At 50.4% G+C, this 23563-nt stretch overlaps 2 protein-coding genes across 3 annotated transcripts in view; both read left to right on the forward strand.

Moving 5' to 3' along the window:
- The window catches only part of LOC120392973, a 19782-nt gene extending 12239 nt beyond the window's left edge, over positions 1-7543 (forward strand). The window contains exons 7-8 of one of the 2 annotated variants that reach the window (XM_039517626.1): positions 5739-5980; positions 7408-7543. In XM_039517626.1, coding sequence (XP_039373560.1) covers positions 5739-5793 — 55 coding nt within the window. In that variant the 3' untranslated portion in view covers positions 5794-5980; positions 7408-7543. Of the gene's footprint in view, positions 1-5738; positions 5996-7407 lie in introns of both variants that reach the window. The other variant, XM_039517627.1, reaches the window with a different exon arrangement.
- LOC120392972 (erythroid membrane-associated protein-like) overlaps positions 7542-23563 on the forward strand; it is a 26417-nt gene continuing 10395 nt past the window's right edge. Inside the window, exons 1-4 of the mRNA XM_039517624.1 lie at positions 7542-7793; positions 9023-9127; positions 9705-9727; positions 9843-9904. Coding sequence (XP_039373558.1) covers positions 7788-7793; positions 9023-9127; positions 9705-9727; positions 9843-9904 — 196 coding nt within the window. The 5' untranslated portion in view covers positions 7542-7787. The remainder of the gene's footprint in view (positions 7794-9022; positions 9128-9704; positions 9728-9842; positions 9905-23563) is intronic.

Genomic DNA, 23563 nt, shown 5'->3' on the forward strand with positions numbered 1-23563 from the left:
CTTGGTTTATTGGACTGCTGTTGCGTCCCGGTATTGCCCCCCCCCAGGGTCCCGACACTCCCTCTTAAAATGGCCTGGTTTCCCACAATTAAAACACTTTCCCTGGGGTTTGGACCCCTTCTGCATGGCTGCTGCCAGCAAATTCATCTGATGCACTTGGGTGCCAACATCTGTGCACGCTTTTAGCATTTCTGCCAGAGAGTACTCCGGTTTGGTCACAATGGACTGTAACACCTTGCGGCAGTCCGCATTAGCATTCTCATAAGCAAGTTTCCTCATCAATTCCCACTGGGCATCAGGATTATCTACCTGCCTCTGGATAGCCTCCTGTAGTCTGTTAATAAACTCCACATACGACTCTTGAGGGCCCTGGCGGGTGACGGTAAAGGACCGGGAGGGTTTCCCCGTCACCGGTACTTTAAACAGGGCCTTTAAAACACAACGCCCCACAACTTGGAGCGTTACGAGAGGGATATTCGCAGCCTGCTCTCGTATGCTGGCAAACTGTCCTGCTCCATACAGCTGCTCGGGAGTATAGGCCCCCCCCAATGCCCGCCCCTGTTGTAATGCTTCCTGTTGAAATTCACTATCCCAAATAACATACTGCGCGGGGCTTAAAAGCATCCTACAAAGATCCTTCCAATCTTGGGGGAGCATGATATATCCATTTGCAATCCCTTCTAACATGCCTCGGGTAAAGGTGGATTTCAATCCCGATTCAGTAACCGCCCGTCTCGCCTCTCGGAGAACGGAATAGGGGAGGGCTGTGATCTCCACTTCAGCCTCTCCCTCTGCATTGCCAGGGCGATGTGTCACTGGGAACGCAGCCAATAACTCCCCCATCTCCTCCCCGCTCAATTCTCCCTTCTCCTTTTCCCTCTGTATCATTGCCTGAAAAGGGGACAGCCGAATAATCGGCCGTGAAGAGCCATCCGTACCCGGACATGCATCATGGCATTCGGGTACCGCCTCGGGTGGCTTGGGGGGCAAGATCCGAGGGTAAGGAGGGGGGGCCGAAGGCGCGGGAGCGAGAAGGATAGCCCTGGAGGACGCTCCAATCCCGATTGTCTCCAGAGCCTCCTTACATCGCTGCCAAAGCAGGAGCCACTGCACCGCGGCTCGAGGTTCCGCGTGCAGTGTCGCCCCTATCTTTACCCAATCATCTACCGACAGTGACCCGTGATCCGGGTACCAAGGACATTGGCGATTGATTTCAGCAAGTAGCTGTTCTAACTGACCGAGGGAGACTGGCCTGCCAGCCTGTTTTATGATAGCCTGCAGCTCTTTCGCATGAACTTTCTGCTGAGCTGACAGTTCCTCCCCCATACTCACGGAACGGGGCTTCCCAGCGAGGTTCGGTGCACCGAAGGCTATTCCAGCCGGTGAGCAGGGGGAAATCACGTCGGGGTCACCAGATGTTGCAAATAACAAAGCCAAGTCAGTCAATCTGTTCCAGTGGAGCGCCCCCACGGGAGTTTTCCACGTCCTTTTATTGTAAATGGTTACATAAATCATCCTATTATGCGCATGTGCAACCTCAGTCCAACTACTTGCTCTTTCTGGTAATTGGTGCTTTGTGCATAGCGTGTTCCAAAGGTAAACATCTGGTCGGCGCTTAATCTTAGTGTCTCCTGACCGAGTGTGGGGGGGTGGGAACCACTTCAGCCGCTCTAAATTCGGGGGCGGTCTTCCTACCCCCTTAGTGCTTAAGAAGTGTAAAGTTCCTACACCATACACCCATTAGTGAGCCCCTGAGCCCAGCCCTGCTTGGGAGCTCCCAGGGCAGAGACCACACAACATGCCTAGGGCACTGAGGGGGCTACAGAAATAACATGGAATAATAGTAATTCCAGTAATTCTTCAGGCAGAGCAAAGGCATTAATAAAAGGCAGGAGACCGAGATCCAGGGTTGGGGGGAGGAGATGGCAGAGAGAGGACAGAAGGGCTGAAAGCAGAGCTGGGGGAATAATGTGCAGCATGTGATGTGTCCAGCAAGATCAGCTTCTGTTCTAGTTTGTCTGCTGCCCACAAACTGATCACAATTTTCTCAGATTTATTTGTTGTTCAAAAATATTTGCTAAATACATTTGTCAAATACATTGATCTTTGAGGGGTTAGTTATGATTGGACACCCAGGTCACATGGGATTGTTTCTGTTTCTTGATTGGCTGAATGTAACTCTTGGAAACAGGGTTTTGGTGCAAGTATTTGTGATTAAGACTTTGGTGGGGTTGCTTGCATGCTCCAATCATACACATACTTAAGGACCTTGTTGGGTCAGGGCCTAAATGGTCAGACATTGCTTCCTAGGAATATTTTATAACATTCAGTAGAAATCCCTTGTTCGCATGGACATTCCTGCCAGCAAGCGCCTTCGATGGAACGTACACAGGACGAGTACAGAAGGTGCAGGAGCTAAAGGGAATTCATGGTAATCAGGCACCTAACTCACGCAGGCACTTGATCCTAAATAGCTTTTCAAATCTGGCACAGAGATTAAGGGGCAAATTTGTGAAGGTCTGTAGTCACCTAAAGATGTAGTTAGGCGTCTAGTGGGATTTTCAAAAGCACCTACGTGTCTAACGCCCATTGGCAGCTAAGTGCCCAGGCACCTTTAAAAATTCCACTAGGAGCCTATCTGCATCTTTAGACATCAAAACACCTTGGAAATTCTGGGCCTAAGTGACGTGCCTATGGCCACACACAGAGTCTGTAGCAGAGCAGGGAATTATGCACCTTACCCGGGAACTCCCTTCAGAGCTGCACCTGAAGTGTCTAAGATCCCCTGAGCTCTCTCAGCACAGGCAGCGGAGTGTTTAATTATCATTCCCTATCAGTGTGTTCTGGGGCACACAGGTCAGCATTGCTGTTACTCTGTTACCATCTTTCAGATAATAGTCCAATTGTGTGCAATAAAACAGGAGACTCTGCCCCCAGAGGCTCCCACTGGACACGTCTCCCCTCTGCAGCTCAATAAACTGCTGCTTATTGTTACCCTTTGTATCCCTTGCTCACCTCCTGCACCTTCCTGCTGCTGTTATGCAATGTCGTCATCTCAGCAGGATCATAAACGATGAGGGAGGGGAGGTTTCAGAGTGGTAGCTATGTTAGTCTGTATCAGCAAAAACAACAAGGAGTCCTTGTGGCACCTTAACGACTAACAAATTTATTTGGGCATAAGCTTTTGTGGGCTTGAACCCACTTCATCAGATGCATGGAGTGGAAAATACAGGAGTGGGTATAAATACATGAAAAGATCGGAGTTGCCTTACCGAGTGTGAGGTCAGTCTAACGAGACAATTCAATTAACAGCAGGATACCAAGAGAGGAAAAATAACTTTTGTAGTGGTAATGAGAGTGGCCCATTTCAAATAGTTGACAAAAAAGGTGTGAGTAACAGTAAGGGGAAATTAGTAGGGGGGGAAATTAGGTTTAGGTTTTGTAATGACCCAACCAGCCCTAATTCAGCCTTTATTCAGGCCTAATTTGATGGTGTCCAGTTTGCAAACTAATTCCAGTTCTGCAGTTTCACACTGGAGTCCGTTTTTGAAGTTTTTTTGTTGAAGAATTGCCATTTAGGTCTGTTATCGAGTAACCAGGGAGATTGAAGTGTTCTCCTACTGGTTTTTGAATGTTACAATTCTTGATGTTTGATTTGTGTCCATTTATTCTTTTGAACGAGCCCCTGATGGCGTGGCTGATGTGGTTAGGTCCATGATGGTATCCCTTGAATAGATATGTGGACAGAGTTGGCACTGGGGTTTGTTGTAGGGTTTGCTTCCTGGGTTGGTGTTTTTGTTGTGTGGTGTGTAGTTGCTGGTGAGTATTTGCTTCAGGCTGGGTGGGCTGTCTGTAAGCAAGGACTGGCCTATTTCCCAAGGTCTGTGAGAGTGAGGGATCGTCCTTCAGGATAGGTTGAAGATCCTTGATGATGCACTGGAGAGGTTTTCGTTGGGGGCTGAAGGTGGTGGCTAGTGACATTCTGTTACTTTCTTTGTTGGGCCTGTCTTGTAGTAGGTGACTTCTGGGTACCCTTTTGGCTCTGACAGTCTGTTTCTTCACTTCACCAGGTGGGTATTGTAGTTTTAAGAATGCTTGCTAGAGATCCTGTAGGTATTTGTCTCTGTCTGAAGGATTAGAGCAAATGCGGTTGTATCTTAGAGCTTGGCTGTAGACAATGGATCGTGTGATGTGGTCTGGATGGAAGCTGGAGGCATGTAGGTAAGTATAGTGGTCAGTAGGTTTCCGGTATAGGGTGGTGTATATGTTGACCATCGCTTATGAGCACTGTAGTGTCTAGGAAGTGGATCTCTTGTAAGGACTGGTCCAGGCTGAGGCTGATGGTGGGGTGGAAATTGTTGAAATCCCAATGGAATTCTTCAAGGGCCTCCTTCCCGTGGGTCCAGACGATGAAGATGTCATCAGTGTAGCGCAAGTAGAGGAGGGGCGCTAGGGGACAAGAACTGAGGAAGCGTTGTTCTAAGTCAGCCATAAAAATGTTGGCACACAGTGGGGCCTTGCAGGTACCCATAGCAGTGCCGCTGACTTGAAGGTATAAATCATCCCCAAATCTGAAATGGTTGTGGGTGAGGACACAGTCACAAAGCTCAGCCACCAGGTTTGCCGTGACATTATTGGGGATACTGTTCCTGACGGCTTGTAGTCCATCTTTGTGTGGAATGTTGGTGTAGAGAGCTTCTACATCCAGAGTGGCCAGGATGATGTTTTCAGGAAGATTACCAATGGATTGTAGTTTCCTCGGGAAGTCAGTGGTGTCTCAAAGATAGCTAGGAGTGCTGGTAGCGTAGGGCCTGAGGAGAGAGTCCACATAGCCAGACAATCCTGCTGTCAGGGTTCCAATGCCTGAGATGATGGGTTGTCCAGGATTCCCAGGTTTATAGATCTTGGGAAGCAAATAGAATACCCCTGGTTGGGGTTCTAGGGGTGTGTCAGTGTAGATTTGTTCCTGTGCTTCTTTAAGGAGTTTCTTGAGCACATGGTTTAGTTTCTTTTGGTAATCCTCAGTAGGATCAGAGGGTAATGGCCTGTAGAATGTGGTGTCGGAGTGTTGTCTAGCAGCCTCATGTTCATATTTCAACCTATTCACGATGACTACAGCACCTCCTTTGTCAGCCTTTTTTATTATAATGTCAGAATTGTTTCTGAGGCTGTGGATGGCCTTGCGTTCTGCATGGCTGAGGTTAAGGGGCACGTGACGCTGCTTTTCCACAATTTCAGCCCGTGCACGTCGGCGGAAGCACTCTGTGTACAAGTCCAGTCTGTTGTTTTGACCTTCAGAAGGAGTCCACACAGAGTCCTTTTTGTGGTGTTGGTAGGAAGCTTTCTGTGGGTTAGTGTGTGGTTAAAATGCCCTGGGAATGGTGGGTAGAGCTAGACATTAACTAGGGTGTCTTGATAACTTTTCCCCCTAATTTTGAATTGCTATTTTTCTCCCTCGTCCTCACTGGACTGAGCCTATTTTCTTGGAAAAAAATAATGTGGCCACATAAAAGAACAGCCGATAAAATCACATTGTTAGTTTCCCTCTGCTCCTTCCTCTTCAGTTACCTGGGGTTTGCCACATTCAAACTGAAAGCTGCAGCCTGAGGCTTATCTGGCACTTGGTTTGGGCTGGGGTTGCACTTCAGCCTCTGGAGCAATAGAACTCGCGGTGTCTCTGCAGAGTCACTCAGAGCAGTCCCAGGACTGTTGTCACTTTCTGACATTTTCATTCTCAGGGGCAGAATGGTGGGAACCCGGAGGAGATTTAATAGACAAGACAGAACTCTGTGAGCTCAGCTCAGTGCCCCCTGTAACAATAACCCAGGGGATTGCTAGGCCCTTAACAACGCACAGTGCAACACACAGGTGATGAGATGTGCGCTAAGCCAAGGTCCAACGGCCAATAGGAATCTGACCATTGACTGCAATGAGGACTGGCTCATGCTCCAAGGCCCGGAGAGTCTCAGACAGGCCAGAGGTAACTGACACAGAGGTAACTTATCTTTGAAAACTCATGGTGATTGGGGGAGGTCCGAGATGACTAGAAAAAAGCTATTGTAGTGCCCTTCTTTAAAAAAGGGAAGAAGGAAGTTCCAGGGAACTACAGGTCAGTCAGCCTCACCTCAGTCCTGGAAAAATCATGGAGCAGGTCCTCAAGGAATCAATTCTGAAGCACTTAAAGGAGAGGAAAATGATCAGGAACAGTCAGCATGGATTCACCATTGACAAGTCATGACTAACTAACCTAATTGCCTTCTATGATGAGATAACTGGCTCTGTGGATCAGGGGAAAGCAGTGGACATGTTATTCCTTGACTTTAGCAAAGCTTTTGATACAGTCTCCCACAGTATTCTTGCCAGCAAGTTAAAGAAGTATTGCCTGGATGAATGGCCTATAAGGTGGATAGAAATCTGGCTAGATCGTCAGGCTCAACGGGTAGTGATCAACGGCTCCATGTCTAGTTGGCAGCCGGTATCAAGGGGAGTGCCCCAAGGGTTGGTCCGGGGTCTGGTTTTGTTCAATATCTTCATTAATGATCTGGTGGATGGTGTGGACTGCACTCTCAGCAAGTTTGGAGCTGACACTAAACTGGAAGGAGTGGTAGATATCTGGAGGGAAGGGACAGAATACAGAGGGACCTAGACAAATTAGAGGATTGGGCCAAAAGAAATCTGATGAGGTTCAACAAGGACAAGTGCAGAATCCTGCACTTAGGATGGAAGAATCCCATGCACTGCTACAGACTAGGGACCGAATGGCTAGGCAGCAGTTCTGCAGAAAAGGACAGTGGATTAGAATCTGGATATGAGTCAACAATGTGTCCTTGTTGCCAGGAAGGCTAATGGCATTTTGGGCTGTATAAGTAGGGGCATTGCCAGCAGATTGAGGGACATGATCATTCCCCTCTATTCAACATTGGTGAGGCCTCATCTGGAGCATTGTGTCCAGTTTTGGGCCCCACACTACAAGAAGGATGTGGGTAAATTGGAAAGAGTCCAGCAGAGGGCAACAAAAATGATTAGGGAGCTGGAGCACATAAACACCATGGTCAAGTCACCTCTCACTCTTCCTTTTGATACACTGAACAGATCGAGCTCTTTCATTCTGCCCCTAGAGGGCATTTTCTCCAGCCCTCGAATCACATTTGTGGCTCTTTTCTGCACCCTCTGCTCTCATTTCGAACATCTTTTTCAAAATGTGGCCATTAGAACCGGGCGCACTGTTCCAGGGTCTGTCTCACCAGTGCCAAAAACGGAGCTAAAACCCCTCCCTGCCCCTGCTCACTGGCGAGGGGGTGTCCAGCAGAGCTGCTTTCCCACCCTTTCTAACTGTCATTGCTCCTCCTCTCCCAGTCAGTTCCTCATCCCCTTTTTTCTGTTTCCCTTCTCCTCCTTCCCCTCCAGGCCACTCCCTTCTCTTCACCTCCCCCTGCCACCAAGCAGGGCAGAGGCCAGCAGCAGGCACCTCCCAGCAGTGACAGCAGAACACACCTTGCTGGGGAAGGAGAGACAGACAGACTGAGACCCCAGCAGCCATGGGGACACCTGGTCCACCAGGGAAGAGGAAACGTAAGGCTGAGGGTCAGGAACCTCCGACTCCAACGTCTTTAGCTGGTAGAAAGCTAGATGATACCATTTGTCACATCTGTCGGGATTATTTGACAGACCCAGTGACTATACAGTGTGGGCATGAATTCTGCCGGGTCTGCATCAGCCAACGCTGTGCGGGAGTGGAGACAGCCACCTGTCCTCTGTGTGGAGAAACATTCCAGAAAAGGTCCAACATGCAGGTAGGCAGCATAGTACCATTCATCAAACAACTGGGGTTAAAGCCAGGACAAAGGGGGAGGGAAGGGAATGTCTGTGAGGAACATGGCAAAGAGCTCACATAGTTCTGTAGGGAGAATGTCAAAGCCCTTTGTGAGGATTGCAAAGAATCCCTGGCTCACTGCTCTCACACTGGGATTCCCATAGGAAGGGCTGCCCACGAGTCCCAGGTAGGAGTGTTTTTGTTTGCTAATTAAATCCCTTTAGGGCCCTGTGTCATCCTCTCTCTGGACAGTTACCAGTCTGTTGTGACCGGACCTAATCACAGAATCCCATGCGCTTCTAAGACTTCAGCTCTGGGTCTCTCAGCTGCACTCCCAGTTGTAGACCCCATGTCTGCCCCCATTCATTGGGATGTGGTTCTCTGCACCCCACCTGTCTGAAACCCGAGACCCAGAGACACAGCCCTGCCAAGCTCCCACTTGGTTACACATGCTCCGGCAGATTTCCAGCTCACTGTGGGCCCGCTGAGTTTTCAATTGACCCCTGCAGGGACAATGTGTCAGGTGAGCCAGGAACACTGGCTTAACAAAGGGATTTCCTAACCACTGGGACTTGTATTTTTAAGAAAGCACAGAGAGAGTTACAGATCTACACAAAATAACAAACAGTCCTGAGACAAACTGCCCCCATCCTCTGTGTCTGGTCTCACCCCTTCTGTCACTATGGCTACACTACAGCCTATGTTGGCAAAACTTCTGTTGCTCAGGGGTGTGAATATTCCACCCCCATGAGCAACATAAATTATGCCAACATAGGTACCGCAGCTCCCGGGATTGGGTTTTTTATGCTAACAGGAGAGCTTTCTCCCATCGGCATAAAGCGTCTTCACCACATGTGCTGCAGCAGCGCAGCTGTATCGGGAGAGCTGAATGGCCGCAGCCCTTCTAGTGTAGATGTATGACTCTGAGGTCTTGTGAGCATCTCAGGCAAGGCAAAGACGCTCCTGCTTTCTCGATCTCCATCCTTGTCTTCTGGCATATGGTGGTTGATGGCCCCTCTTGCTCTGACAGCATCCCTCCTTCAATATAGTCTCTGTCCCCTTTTGCCACATGGAATTGTCTGAGCTCCACGGACCAATCTTAATTGTCAAATAAATTCTTCACTAAGCTCCATCCCCATGCCAATAGCAGAGTCAGACTCCTTGGCTTAGTTACTAAAAGATGTTTTTTCTGCCTTTTAATTTTCTTAGCCTTGCAGGGGGAAGTCAGGTCTGGGAGAGGTCTCTTTAATCCAGCAGACAAAGGAAGTGAGATCTAATGGCTGGAAGTTAAAGTTGGACAGATTTAGGCTAGAAGTAAGGTGCCCATATGTTACTATGAGGGGGATTTACCACTGGAACAACTTACCAAGGGTTGTGGTGGGTCCCCATGACTTTTGTCTTTAAATCATTACTGGGCATCTCTCAGAGGCCTGCTCTCATTCTCAGCCACAAGCTGATGCTGCAGGAATCTCTGGGGGAGGTTCTTTAGCCTGTGCTCAAAAACAGGAGGTCAGACCAGATGTTCAGAATGGCCCCTTCAGGCCTTATTGGCTGTGAATCTATCACTTATTCTGATTAATGCTGCTCCATACAGAAGCGTAACCCTTTGTGGTTGACAAAGGTGCATGGCGGTGTGTTTAGCAAACTGTAGCCATAGAGGGCTGAATAAGTTAGCTACATTATTTGCTCAGATGAATGAAATTCATAAATACCTAGGGAAGCAGGGATGGCTGGGAATTTACCCTTCTGAAATGGGATTGCTCTGATCAGGAGAAGGTTTTGTGCCTGAAAGTGTGTGGCACACCCATGGGGAATGGTCCCTGGATGTTTCTTCACCTGGTTTTATTAAATTATAGAATATTATTGACAGTTTCCCCATTTCTCCTTTCAGGTGGAGGCAAGAACTTCGAGCAGGTACTGTACATGCATTTGCCTTTGTTATTTTCCCATGCATTCCTGTTCGATGCACTGCAGCATTACTGCACTGAACAGCTGAGCTGAAAGATGACAGAGAATCTCTTCTCTTTAGGAGTGAAAATGTGAATGGTCAGGAACAGGAAGCCATTTCTACTCAAGAGCAGGAGCTCAGAGGTAAATGAACACCACTCTCATATTCAGCAGTGCCTACCCCAAGCGCTCACAACTCGTCATTCAGGTCCCAATACATGACAAGACTGGATAAAAAAAGTCACAAGATTTTGAACAAAACCAATTGTATCACCTCATTTTTGAACATTTAAGAACATTCCGTGCACCCCATTCCCCACCCCGTACCCCTACAGTCTGCGTGTGCTCTTTCAGGGTGCACAGCCAGTCTCAAGAACACACTTACACATGTGAACATCTCCTGATATTGGGGCATTAGTGCCAATGGTGGAGGTGATGGTGGTGTTACTGAAATGTCGGGTCCGCCTAGCTGAGCGCCAATGACAGCCAGACAGGGATAAGGAAAGGTTGCTTTATTCTGCAGAAGAAAGGAGCGCTTTGTACTAAGAAACAAAAACTCTAACTCCATACAAAAAACAAGAATCTTTATACACACTCACACACAGGCTTCGGTCATGTTAGCATTTGATTGGTGGTTAGCAAACCCTGCACTCCTGCAATCTGCTCAGCAAAAACCAGTTCAGGACTAGCTTCAACTGCCTCTAGACTGATAAGGGAAGACAGTTCAAAAGTTCAGGCTACTGTGTCCCTGAGGTGTCCAATTTCCCCTAATGGTTGCCAGCTATTATAAACTGCTTAACTAGCTATGTGGCGGGGGGGGGGGGAACTCTACTGACTGTCACAGTGGCTCTCCAGGTTTGTGTTCAGACTGCACAGGTGGGGGTTGGTCACATACCGTCATGTGCAAATGCTCAGGCTGAGATCATGAGATTAGAGAGGCAGGATGGTCCAGTGGTTACAGAACTAGTCTGCTGTGCCAAAGATGTGCTGTGGGACCTTGGGTGAGTCCCTTAGGGACTGATTATTAAAGCTCTGTAGGTGCCTAAAAATGCAGATTAGCACCTAGTGGGATTTTTGGACATGCCCACTTGTTGAACTCCCACTGATTTCAATAGGAGTTAGGTACCTAGTTGCTTTTGAAAATCCTTCTAGGCGCCTATCAGAATCTTTGGATGCCTCAATCCAGGGGTGAAAGTACTTAAAGGACTTGCCGGTACTCCAGAGTCCTGCAGAGGGGGAGGGGCTCAACTGGAAGAGGCGTGGCCTCTATCGGAAGAGGTGGGGCATTTAAATCCTCGGGCTTTTAAATCAGGATTTAAAGGGCTCAGGGATTCGGCTGAAGCTAGGAGCCGGGCCCTTTAAATCACCCCCGAAGCTACCAGCTGCAGAGGTGGCTGGGAGCCCTGGGGTTTGGGCAAGGATGAAAGTAATTTAAATTTCTTACCCATATGGTCCAATCACAAGCAACCCACCTCTCCTATGTACTTCATTGATTCCTCCCACTGCATGACATAGATAGAGAAAATAAAGCTACTATTACTACTACCAGTACTGTCTGTAATAAAACTTTACTATTGGAATAAGCCTGAAAAAGTGAAAACTCACTGTCACATTTTTCTCCGTGTCTTCCCTCCTCCTCCAGCCAGGCTGTGGACACTAGGCTCTGTGCTTCCTCCCTGCCTGGCATTGAGCAGCAGCTGCAGGGGCTTCCCTCTAGCTTGCAGCAGGGAGCAGGGAGACTGGCTGAGGGAGGGAGAAGCCTGCCTCCTGCATAAGATCAGTTTAAACTCAGCTGTTCCCTGCATGGTTCAGTAACATTTCAAAGAGGATTTGCAAGCACTTTGGACTTCACAACCATGATCCTATGCTGGGGAGGGAATGGGATAGATTTTAACTTGGAAATGGTTCCTGATTTTGATTGTGTTTTTTGTGTAGAAGAGATCCCCTCATCCCAGGGGCAGAAAAGAACTGCCCCTGCCGTGGTCACACACACCCTCCCCACTCCCCCCAGCTACTGTGAGTGAAATTAACAAGGATGCCAGAAACCACTCCTAACCCGGAGAGCTGAACCACTCAGGGAACAGCTGAGTTTAAACTATTCGTATGCAGGGGGCAGGCTTCTCCCTCCCTCAGGCAGTCTCCTTTTCTTACCGGTCCTCTGTACCGGCCCGTACTGGCTTACTTTCACCTCTGCCTCAATCCCTTGAGGAAACCTGTCCCTCCATGACTCTGGTCCCCATCTGTACCATGGGGATAGTAGTCAGGCTCTACCTCCCAGAGGGGTTGTGCAGATAGATACACTAAAGATTGTGAGGAGCCCAGAGGGGATGGTAATGAGGGCCAGATCGGTACCAAAACAGATTATGGCACCAACACCAGAAGAGTTCAGTCTCCTGTCAGAGTATTCTGCTCAGTACCAGAGATGTGTGTTTAATCCTAAAGAGATGTGGGCGACATTTTCAATACTGTTGTGATCAAGTTACATTGGTTTGGGTGACCCAAAATGTGGTTTGCAATAGTTTAACTTCTGAGTGATTTTAGTTAAAGCTGAATCTTAACTTTTACTTTCCATGGTTTTAAAAGTTCCATTTCTTAAAATCTAAAATTGATTTTAATGCTCTTTTGAAAAAAAATGTATGGCACCTCAGCTCCGCCTTCTCTGACACTGAGAGAAATGGTCTGTGTATAATAATAATAAGTAGCTATGCTGGTGTTAGCACTGGTTCTAAACAGGGAGCTATAGAACTGACAGGCACATGGCCACATTTTCTGTGATGAACTAGATAAACCAAAAGTAGACCGGAGAAGCTCCGTGGGAAATGTACATCCATTTGGAAGGCCGGCATGAGACCTAGACCCAACTGAAATCCTGCTTAAGTCCCATTTTTAGGCTCTAAATGGGATGTAAGTGGCTAGGCCTTGTGCTGGTCCCCATGTGAAGAGGAGAATTTCATCCTTCCTGAATGCTTCTGAAATGAAATATAACTGTAGATCCAGTGGGCACTTAGAAAGTTGTTCTTTCTTCCATGACTAAACTTTTTGTGTCCTGCTCTAAACATTGAGTGCTCACCCGCAGCAAATGTCATATGTAAGGATATGATTCTGTCACAGAGACACGGAGCAGCAGCAGTGGCCCCTGCTGGCAGCCAGTCTCTGACAGTGCTCACAGTGTTAGTCCCCCTCCTCCCAGTAAAAGTCACGGACAAGTTGTGGGCTTGCATGAATTTTTGTTTATTGGCGTGACCTGTCCTTAACTTTTACTAAAAATACTAGGGCTTTGATTAATGGCACTTAACTCACGCAATTAACTCAAAAAAATTAATTGCAATTCAAAAAATCATTGTACTTTTAATCACATTGTTAAATAATAATAGAATACCAATTGAAATGTATTAAATATTTATGGATGTTTTTTCTACATTTTCAAATATATTGATTTCAATTACAACACAGAATATAAAGAGTCCAGTGTTTACTTTATATTATTTCTGATTACAAATATTTTGCACTGTAAACATAAGCAAAAGAAATAGTATTTTTCAATTCACCTCATGCAAGTACCAGAGTGCAATCTCTTTATCGTGAAAGTGCAATTTACAAATGTAGATTATTTTTGTTACATACTGTGCTCAAAAACAAAACAATATAAAACTTTATCGCCTACAAGTCCACTCAGTTCTACTTCTTTGCTAAGACAAACAAGTTTGTTTACATTTATGGGAGATAATGCTGCCCGCTTGTTATTTACAATGTCACCTGAAAGTGAGAGCAGGCATTGCAAGGTATTTATGTGTCAGATATGCTAAACATTCATATGTCTCCCAAGTCCCCGCCCCCTCCCCGAGCGCCACGCCGCCCAAGTCCCCGCCCCCTCCCCGAGCGCCGCGGTGCAGCGCCCAAGTCCAAACAATGTAAAACTTTAGCTCCTACAAGTCCACTCAGTCCTGTTTTTTGTCCAGCCAATCATTCACACAAACAAGTTTGTTTACCTTTGTAGGAGATAATGCTGCCCGCTTCTTTTTCACAATGTCACCAGAAAGTGAGAACAGGTGTTCGCATGGCACTATTGTAGCCGGCAACACAAGATCACAAACATCTAAAAATATTTAAATAAATGGTATTCTATTATTGTTTAATGGTGCAATTAACCATACAATTAATCACAAAGCCTACGAAGAGCTAAAAATCATTGAGAGTTGAAATCATTTGAGCTGGGGCAGTGTTTCTACCTAGCCTGCAAAGAGCTTAAAATGACTAAGAGACGGAAGTGCAGAGGTCACAGCAGAGAGGCAGGTGGTAGCGGAAGGTGACTGATAGTCAGTTGGTGAACAAGCGGCTGGAGAGGTGGAGAGGTGCAATGAGTGGCCAGCAGGGCGGCTGGCGGAGAGGAGAGGCTACAGCTGTGAGCAGGCAGCTGGTGGGAGCAATGACTGGCAAGCAGCCAGCAGGGTGGCTGGCAGAGGGGGACAGTGAGCAAGTGCCCGAGCAGTGGAGAGAATAAGGTGCCTCTTTACACCCCCCTCCACCCAGGGCGGGAGGTGAACTCTGTGGATGCACCTCTGAACTCTGGGTCTGCACTGACCATAGGCGCCAACTCTTTGCGTGCTCAGGGACTGGAGCGCCACAGGGAAAAATTAGTGATTGCTCCCCTCCTCCCCTGCTCCACCTCTTCCTCCCCCCCAGAGCACGCCGCGTCCCAGCTCCTCTGCCTATCTCCCAGTGCTTCCCGTCCAGCCACCGCCAAACAGCTTTTTGGCAGTGTAGCAGGGTGGTCCCCTGCTCCTGCCCTGCAGGGCCGGCTCTAACATTTCTGCCACCCCAAGCAAAAAACAAGAGCACTGCCCTGCCCCCCGCAAGCGCCGCGGCACACCACCCAAGTCCCCGCCCCCCCGAGCATCGCGCCGCACCTCCCAAGTCCCCGCCCCCCCGAGCGCCGTGTCACACCACCGAAGTCCACGCCCCCCAGTGCTGCATCGCCTAAGTCCCCGCCCCTCCCCGAGCGCCGCGGTGCAGCGCCCAAGTTCCTGCCCCCCGAGCGCCGCCTGTCCAAACCAAAAACAACAAAACCAAACCCCGATTGCCGCCCCCTCCCAAGGTGCTGCCCCAAGCACATGCTTGGTAGCCTGGTGCCTAGAGCCAGCCCTGTGCCCTGAAGGGCTTAAAACAGCCTAGAAGAGGGCGGTGGCTGGGGCAAGAAGCCTGGGCTGATTGGGGAAAGCAGGCTCAGCTGTGGCCATGCCCCAATCAGGCCCAGCTGGCCCCTATTAGAGGCAGTGAGCCAGGAGCCCAGGAAGTCTCCCTCTGCCTGTAGAGGAAGAAGGGCCCGGCTGCAGGGGGCTGGATACAGGGTAGCTGAGTGGAGCAGGGCTGGGGAAAGGCTGAGGAACTGGGGAGCTCCAGCCTGGAAAGCCCCAGGCTGCGGCCTAGCACAAGGCCAATAGGTACTGGGGGTTTCAGGGGCCAGCCCAGGGATAGGCAAAGGCAGCAGGTCCAAACCCTCCTTGCCAGTGATGAGTAGGTTGATACTGCAGTCTGCCCCAGGGCATGGGGGCTAGATGATGACTGGCAGTAGCCTGATACTGAGGTGAGGTGGGGATAGTGGGTTGGGGGTTCCCCTGGGAGGGGAGATCCTAAGACTGGGGGAGTTCCTGCCGGGGGCAGCACCCCAGATAAAGGGGCACTGGGGTCCTGGGAGGGACACGGGGGCCAAGAGGCAGTGGATCACTGGCCTGCAGAGGGCGCTCCAGGCTGGAAATTGAGCTAATACCCTGAGAGACCAGCAGGAGGTGCTGCAGGGGTGAGTCTGCTCATCTACAGGCAGCTTAAGCACACTCTGGGGGGGAAGAGGAGCAGGAATGTGGTGTGCTATGGGGAGGTGGTGGGGAATAGGCAGGGCCAGGGTGGGGATTTAGGATAAGGAGTCGGAATAGGGGCAGGGACTTTGGGGAAGGGGTTGTAATGGGGGCAGGGCCTCATGGAAGGGGTGGAGTGGGGGTGGGGCTGGGGGCAGAGGCGGGGTCGAGCACCAAGGGGAAAGAGAAGTCAGTGCATATGGCACTGACCAAGGACAGCAACTGTAAGTGGGGTGCAGAGAAGGGTCGGGTATGTGAAAGAGACTTTTTGGTTGCTGGACTTAAGAACCTGAGGGGAAAAGGACACTGCCCAACCTACTTGCGGGGGGGTCTTTTGCTCATGGTTTATGTTTATGATCTCTGTTTGCAGTCTGTCCCCAAATTAACACTGAGTTACTTCCCTCCTTTTATTAAACGTTTCTTTTCTATACTCAGACTCTATGGGTATGGCTACACTTACAAATCTGCAGCGCTGGTAGTTGCAGCGCTGGTCGTCCAGCTGTGCAGGGCCAGCGCTGCAGTGTGGCCACACTGACAGCTACCAGCGCTGCAGTGTGGCTACATTTGCAGAATTTGCAGCGCTGTACTGAGAGGTGCATTGTGGGCAGCTATCCCACAGAGCACCTCGTCCCGTTTTGGCGCCGTTTTGGTGCTGAGTATTTTGGGAAGGGGAAGGAAGTGTGTGGGTCATTCCGCTTCCTGTTCCAACGCCCCGTGGTGCATCGCTTCACTTCCCAGCAGTCACAGTTTCCCCGTCCACATTTCTTGCCATTGTGAGTGCAGCACGCTTTCGTGAAATGGAGCCTGAGCTGCTCAGGACTGTGCTGATGACTGTCGCCAGCACATCACGTTTGGCAGTTGAGCTATTCCTTCAGCTCCAAAGTGACTGTGAGGAGTCCGACGATGATCAGGATTTGCCTAATGCGGGTGACATGAAAATGCTTGTGGCGGTAACGGAAATGCTCAGCACCGTGGAACGCCGCTTTTGGGCTCGGGAAACAAGCACTGAGTGGTGGGATCACATCATCATGGAAGTCTGGGATGATGAGCAGTGGCTGCAGAACTTTCGTATGAGAAAAGCCACTTTCGTGGGACTGTGTGCTGAGCTCGCCCCCACCCTGCGGCGCAAGGACACAAGATTGAGAGCTGCCCTGACGGTGGAAAAGCGGGTGGCTATTGCAATCTGGAAGTTGGCAACTCCAGACAGCTACCGGTCGGTCGGGAACCAGTTTGGAGTGGGAAAGTCAACCGTTGGAATCGTGTTGATGCAAGTTTGCAGGGCCATTAATCACATCCTGCTAAGGAGAACCATCACTGTGGGGAACGTGCAGGACATTGTGGATGGCTTTGCAGAAATGGGTTTCCCTAACTGTGGAGGGGCAATAGATGGGATGCATATTCCTATTCTGGCACCACCCCACCTAGCCTACGAGTACATTAATCGGAAGAAGCCTGGGCTGATTGGGGAAAGCAGGCTCAGCTGTGGCCATGCCCCAATCAGGCCCAGCTGGCCCCTATTAGAGGCAGTGAGCCAGGAGCCCAGGAAGTCTCCCTCTGCCTGTAGAGGAAGAAGGGCCCGGCTGCAGGGGGCTGGATACAGGGTAGCTGAGTGGAGCAGGGCTGGGGAAAGGCTGAGGAACTGGGGAGCTCTATGGTTCTCCAGGCGCTTGTGGATCACCGTGGGCATTTCATTGACATTTACACAGGCTGGCCTGGAAAGGTGCATGATGCACGCATCTTTCGGAACAGTGGCCTGTTCAGGAAGATGCAGGAAGGGACATTTGTCCCAGACTGAAAGATCACAGTAGGGGATGTTGAAATGCCCATTGTGATCCTTAGGGACCCCGCTTACCCATTAATGCCTTGGCTCATGAAACCCTATACAGGGAAGCTGGACAGGAGCCAGGACCGTTTCAACTACAGGCTGAGCCGGTGCCGAATGACTGTGGAGTGTGCTTTCGGGCGTTTAAAAGGACGCTGACGGGCACTTTATGGGAAGCTAGACTTGGGGGAAAGCAGCATCCCTGCGGTTATATCTGTGTGCTGTACCCGCCATAATATTTGTAAAGGGAAGGGTGAAACATTCAGCCAGGCATGGACCAACGAGGTGCAAGTCCTGGAGGCTGAATTTGCACAGCCAGACAGCAGGGCTACTAGAGACGCCCACCACAGGGCAACAAGGATTAGGGATGCCTTGAGGGAGGAATTTGAGTCTGAAAGCCAACAGTAATGTTTTTTGCCTTGACCAGGAATGACGTGCACTGGTTACAGTGCTTTTAAATGCCTGTGTTTTCCTTGCTATTTGTTATCTTTCACTTTATGCAATAATAAAAACTGTTTCATAATCAAATAAATCATTTATTTAAAAAAAAGGAAGTAAACGGGCAGGGGGGTTGGTTGTTGAACTGTACATTCATAGGTTTGCATATGTACTGCCAGGAGTGCTGTGCACCTCAGGATTGTACTGTTGCATGGTGATGGGGGTTGAGTGCAGAGGGTAAGGGTCGTAGTTCTCTGGGCTCATAGGTGACCGTACAGGTGTCGGGGGCAGCTGGTGATGGTGTAGGTAAGAACCTGGATGCTGGGGAACAGGACTTGGAACTGACATTGGTGCACAGGGGAAAGAGGTTTGGGAGGGTGGGGGTTTGGCACGGTAGTGCTCTGCCTGCATGGCTACCAGTGACTGCATACAGTCTGTTTGGCGCGCCATGAGGTTTATAAGCTGCCTCGTGGTTTTCTTCAGCGACAACTCCTTTCTCCTGCTTTCTGTTTCCTTCCAGTGCTGGATTTTTTCTCTCCATTCCTGCGCTGTTTTATTCTCTGTTGCACACTGGTTCATAACTGCCTTCACCAAATCTTCCTTGCTCTTGTTAGGGTTCCTTCTAAGGTTCAGAAGTTTTCTTTCAGTCACTGATAAGGCTGGCCCAGGACTAGTCAAGGACACTATAAAAATACAGCAAATGATACATTTTAAGAGAGCCTGCATTGTGTATAATCTGAAGTTAGTTTCCAGTCTCACACTGTAGCATTCCTCAGACATTTCAAACACAGCTAGAGAATTCACAGCCTCCCAGAAATGGTAAGTGAGGGTAAAGCAGAAGAGTAAAAATCAATAAATCCTGGGAGGGGGCTTATTGCTTCATGGGTGCACTGCTGTTTGGGGGCTTTGGAAAACGCAGGAAGCTGCTGCTTGGACCTGCATTGAAACACTCCCTCACACAGGAATTAATCCTGGGGTTCCTGCCGTGGTTTGCCTGCGCAGGGGGCTTATTGCTTCATGGGTGCACTGCTGTTTGGGGGCTTTGGAAAACGCAGGAAGCTGCTGCTTGGACCTGCATTGAAACACTGTGCCTCCCTCCATTTCAAACAGGAGTTAATACTTGAAGACATCTCCCTGCTGCGGGTTACCTGGGAAGCAAGGGAGGGTCTCCTACAACAATGCGGATTGCCTGTGTGCAGCTTGCCTGTGTGCAGCAATGGTCCCCCCCACCCCTCGCGGCACAGTGGCGCGGACGCGTTAGCCTGACTGGGACAGGGACCACACTGGCTCTACCTTTAAACTTGCTCAAGCGAATTGCCTGTGCTCTTGCAGAAACTTTTGAAGAGATTACAGAGTCAGATTACCGTGACATGATAGACCACATCAATGGGATATTCCAGATCTAGGCATGCAAGCATGCAGCCATACCACCCCCTCCTCTCTCAAAACATTTGCATTGCAATAAAAGCTGCTTACCTGGGACCTGGACCTGCTCCTGCTCCTGTGATTCTTCTGCACCAAGTTCCAGGTGCTGCGACTGGCTAGCTTCCTCCTGGCTTGAGAAGAGCTCCTGACTGCATGCCTCCTGGGACTCCGGGGTGTCTCCCCCCACCACAGTAGCCTCACTGTCTGTTTGGATCTCCCCCTCCACCTCCCTCTCCTCTACCGGCTCTGAACTGTCCATCGTGGTCCTTGGATTTACAGAGGGGTCACCCCCATAAATCACATCCAGCTCCTTGTAAAAACGGCAGGTCGTGGGGGCAGCGCCGGAGCGGCGGTTTCCCTCGAGTGCTTTGCAATAGGCACTCCGCAGCTCCTTTACTTTAACCCTGCACTGCAGCGCATCACGCTCATGGCCCCTTTCCAGCATGGCTCTTGATACCTGGGCAAAGGTATCATAATTCTTACAGCTAGAGCGCAGCTGTGCCTGCACAGATTCCTCCCACCAAATACTGATGAGGTCCATCAGCTCGCCATTGCTCCATGCTGGGGCTCGTTTGCCACGTGGAGGCATGGTCACCTGTAAAGATTCACTGATTGCACTCCACACCTTGCTGAGCAAACAGGAAGGGGATTTTTAAAATTCCCGGGGCATTTAAAGGGCGGGTCACCTGAGGCCAGGGCAGTAGAGTCTGACCTGATGAGCAGAGTGGCTGAACGGGCATTCTGGGATACATCCTTATACCCTGGAGGCCAATCACAGCGCTGGTGTGTGGCCACACTTGATGACCAGCGCTGCAGCACCAGTGCTGCAATCCTTATTCCCCATGCTGAGCAAGGTGTACGGCCAGCGCTGCAGCCAGGGAGTTGCAGCGCTGGAAGTGCCCTGCAGGTGTGGCCACTTACTAATTGCAGTGCTGGAAAACCTCCACCAGCGCTGCAACTCGCCAGTGTAGCCATACCCTGTGTTTGTGAATGAGGAAGTATTGCCTCTTAGGGTATGTCTACACTACAAGAGTAGTTCGATTTAACTTAGGTCGAATTTGTGGATTCGACCTTATGAATTCGAATTTGTGTATCCACACTAAGGACACTAATTCGACTTTGTGAGTCCACACTAACGGGGCAAGCGTCGACATTGGAAGTGGTGTATTCTGGGCAGCTATCCCACAGTTCCCGCAGTCCCCGCTTCCCATTGGAATGCTGGGTAGAGTCCCCAATGCCTCTTGGGGGAAAAATGTGTCGAGGATGGTTTTGGGTAAATGTTGTAATTCAACCGTCACTCCCGCCCTCTCTCCCTGAAAGCGCCGGCGGGAAATCTCTTATCGCACTTTTCTGGTCAGTGACAGCGTGGACGCCACAGCACTGCGAGCATGGAGCCCGCTGCGACCATCGCTGCACTTATGGCCGTTGTCAACTCCTCATACCTTATCGTCCACCTCTTCCACAGTCAGCTGCTGAGAAATCGGGCGAGGAGGCTCCGGCAGCGCAGTGAGGACATGAAGTGTCAGAGTGGCACAGACCTCTCACAAAGCACGGGATCCCGCGCCGCAGAGATCATGGTGGCAATGGGTCACGTTCATGCTGTGGGATGGCGATTCTGGGCCCGGGAAACAAGCACTGACTGGTGGGACCGCATAGTGCTGCAGGTCTGGGATGAATCACAGTGGCTGCGAAACTTCAGGATGCGTAAGGGCACTTTCCTTGAACTGTGTGACTTGCTGGCCCCTGCCCTGAAGCGCCAGGACACCCGGATGCGAACAGCCCTGAGTGTGCAGAAGCGAGTGGCCATAGCCCTCTGGAAACTTGCCACGCCAGACAGCTACCGGTCAGTAGCGAACCACTTTGGCATGGACAAATCTACCGTGGGGGTTGCTGTGATGCAAGTAGCCCACACAATCGTTGACCTACTGCTCTCAAAGGTAGTGACCCTGGGAAACGTCCAGGTCATCATAGATGGCTTCGCCGTGATGGGATTCCCAAACTGCGGTGGGGCTATAGATGGCACTCACATCCCTATCCTGGGACCGGCCCACCAGGCCAGCCAGTATATTAACCGAAAGGGCTACTTTTCAATGGTGCTGCAATCACTGGTGGACCATAGGGGATGTTTTACCAACATCTACGTTGGGTGGCCGGGCAAGGTTCATGACGCGCGTGTTTTCAGGAACTCTGGTCTGTTTAGACGCCTGCAGGAAGGTAGTTTCTTCCCGGACCACAAAATAAGTGTTGGGGATGTGGAGATGCCTACAGTGATCCTCGGGGACCCAGCCTACCCGCTAATGCCCTGGCTCATGAAGCCCTATACAGGCACCCTGGACAGTGACAAGGAGCTCTTCAACTACCGGCTGAGCAAGTGCAGAATGGTGGTGGAGTGTGCTTTCGGACGTCTCAAGGGGAGATGGAGGAGCTTACTGACTCGCTCGGATCTCAGCGAAACCAATATCCCCATTGTTATTGCAGCTTGCTGTGTGCTCCACAATCTCTGTGAGAGCAAGGGGGAGACCTTTATGGCGGGATGGGAGGTTGAGGCAAATCGCCTGGCTGCCGATTACGCTCAGCCAGACACCCGTGCCATTAGAAGAGCCCAGCGGGAAGCGCTGTGCATCCGGGAGGCTTTGAAAGCTAGGTTCCTCAGAGAGCAGGGTAACCTATGACTTTACAGAGAAGCTGAACCTGCCCCTGTTTCAGTTACTATTCACTTTTTTCAGCAGTTACATACCCCGTTCACCAGGTTTCCCCCCTTCCAACAGACGTTTAAAAATAAAGTTATTGGAACATTTTTAATTCACAAAGTTTTCTTTACTAACGAATTCGCGTTCAAAGGTTCAAACAGGGACGCAGACTGTGGTGGGTACGGTGTGCAGTGATGTACAGACCGCTTCTACACTCGAGGACTGACAGGCTCCTGCTCCTACAGCGGTCTCTGGGGGGAGGACGGTTACAGGAGGGTGTGCAGGAAGGGGTGGGTTTGCAGGAAGGGGTGAGGGGTGTGTGGGAAGGGTGAGTAGGTGTAGGGGGATGAGGGCTCTGGCTGGGGCTCAGGGCATCGGAGAGGTTCATGGCTAGGGTGGAAGGGCATGGTACGGGCAGCCTGCCTTGCCATTTGTGGATGCCAGGCGCTCGGACCCTGGGGCAGCATACACCTCCCAGACTGACCTGGGGCAGCAGACACCTCCCAGAGTGACCCGGGTGCCTAGTGACTGCACTCTGTGTGTGACCTGCTGTTGATCCTGCCCCCATGTCTGTACCCTGTTAATGGTGGCTGTCCTATGCAATTAACAAACCCCTCCCCCCCCTTCACACAAAGTCTTCTGCAAAGAAACATGATGGAAACAGTCATCAACAGCAAACTATTTTTAATATTCAACTACACAGTTGGGGGATGAAACTGGGATTTGGGATCGGGTGAGCCAGGAAGGGAAGCAATTCTCATACTTTAGGGAATGAGAGCTGTTTGGTACATGAGCGCTCTGCTGGGGTGGAGTGACAGTTTTCACGGCCCCTAGTGCCCCTCTTTCTTGTGATTTTGGGTGAGGGGGGGACAGGACATTGTGGCGGGGGAGGGCGGTTGCAGATACAGTTCAGGGGGGCTCTGTGCTCCTGCCTGCGGTCCTGCAGAACATCCACAAGGTGCCGGAGCGTGTCCGTTTGCTCCCTCATTAGTCCAAGCAGCGTTTGAGTCGCCTGCTGGTCTTCCTGCCGCCACCTGTCCTCCCGTTTGCTGTGTGAGCGCTGCTGCTGAGAGAGGGTCTCCCTCCACTGGCTCTGCTGGGCCGCCTCGGCTCTGGAGCAGGCCATCAGTTCAGCGAACATTTCGTCCCGAGTCTTTCTCTTTCGCCGCCTAATGTGCGTCAGCCTCTGTGAGGGGGATGCTGGGGCAGTTCAGGAAAGAGCCGCAGCTGTGTGATGGGAAAAAGGAAGTGATTTCCTTGCAAAGATACATGTTTGCGAACACTGAACACAGTCTACTCAGTTTCTGTGAACAAGACCATACAGGGCACCTAATCTCATGTGCTCTCAGGACAAGTTCGAATTTTCGGCATTCGCTTTCATTGCCTGGGGTCTTGCACTGGAGATCAGACAAGCGGGGCAGGACAGCAGAATCCGTGTAGCAGCCAGGCCTGGTAAGCCGTAAACTTTAGGCTGCTTAACAGTTAATGGATAGCAGTGCCCTCCTGCTGCAGGCAATCTGGAAAGCATAAAGCCTGACCCTGTTCCAGCCCCTCGCGGCTGTCCCCGGGAAAGATC

Source organism: Mauremys reevesii, unplaced genomic scaffold, assembly GCF_016161935.1.
Source record: "Mauremys reevesii isolate NIE-2019 unplaced genomic scaffold, ASM1616193v1 Contig13, whole genome shotgun sequence".
Taxonomy (NCBI): Eukaryota; Metazoa; Chordata; order Testudines; family Geoemydidae; genus Mauremys; species Mauremys reevesii.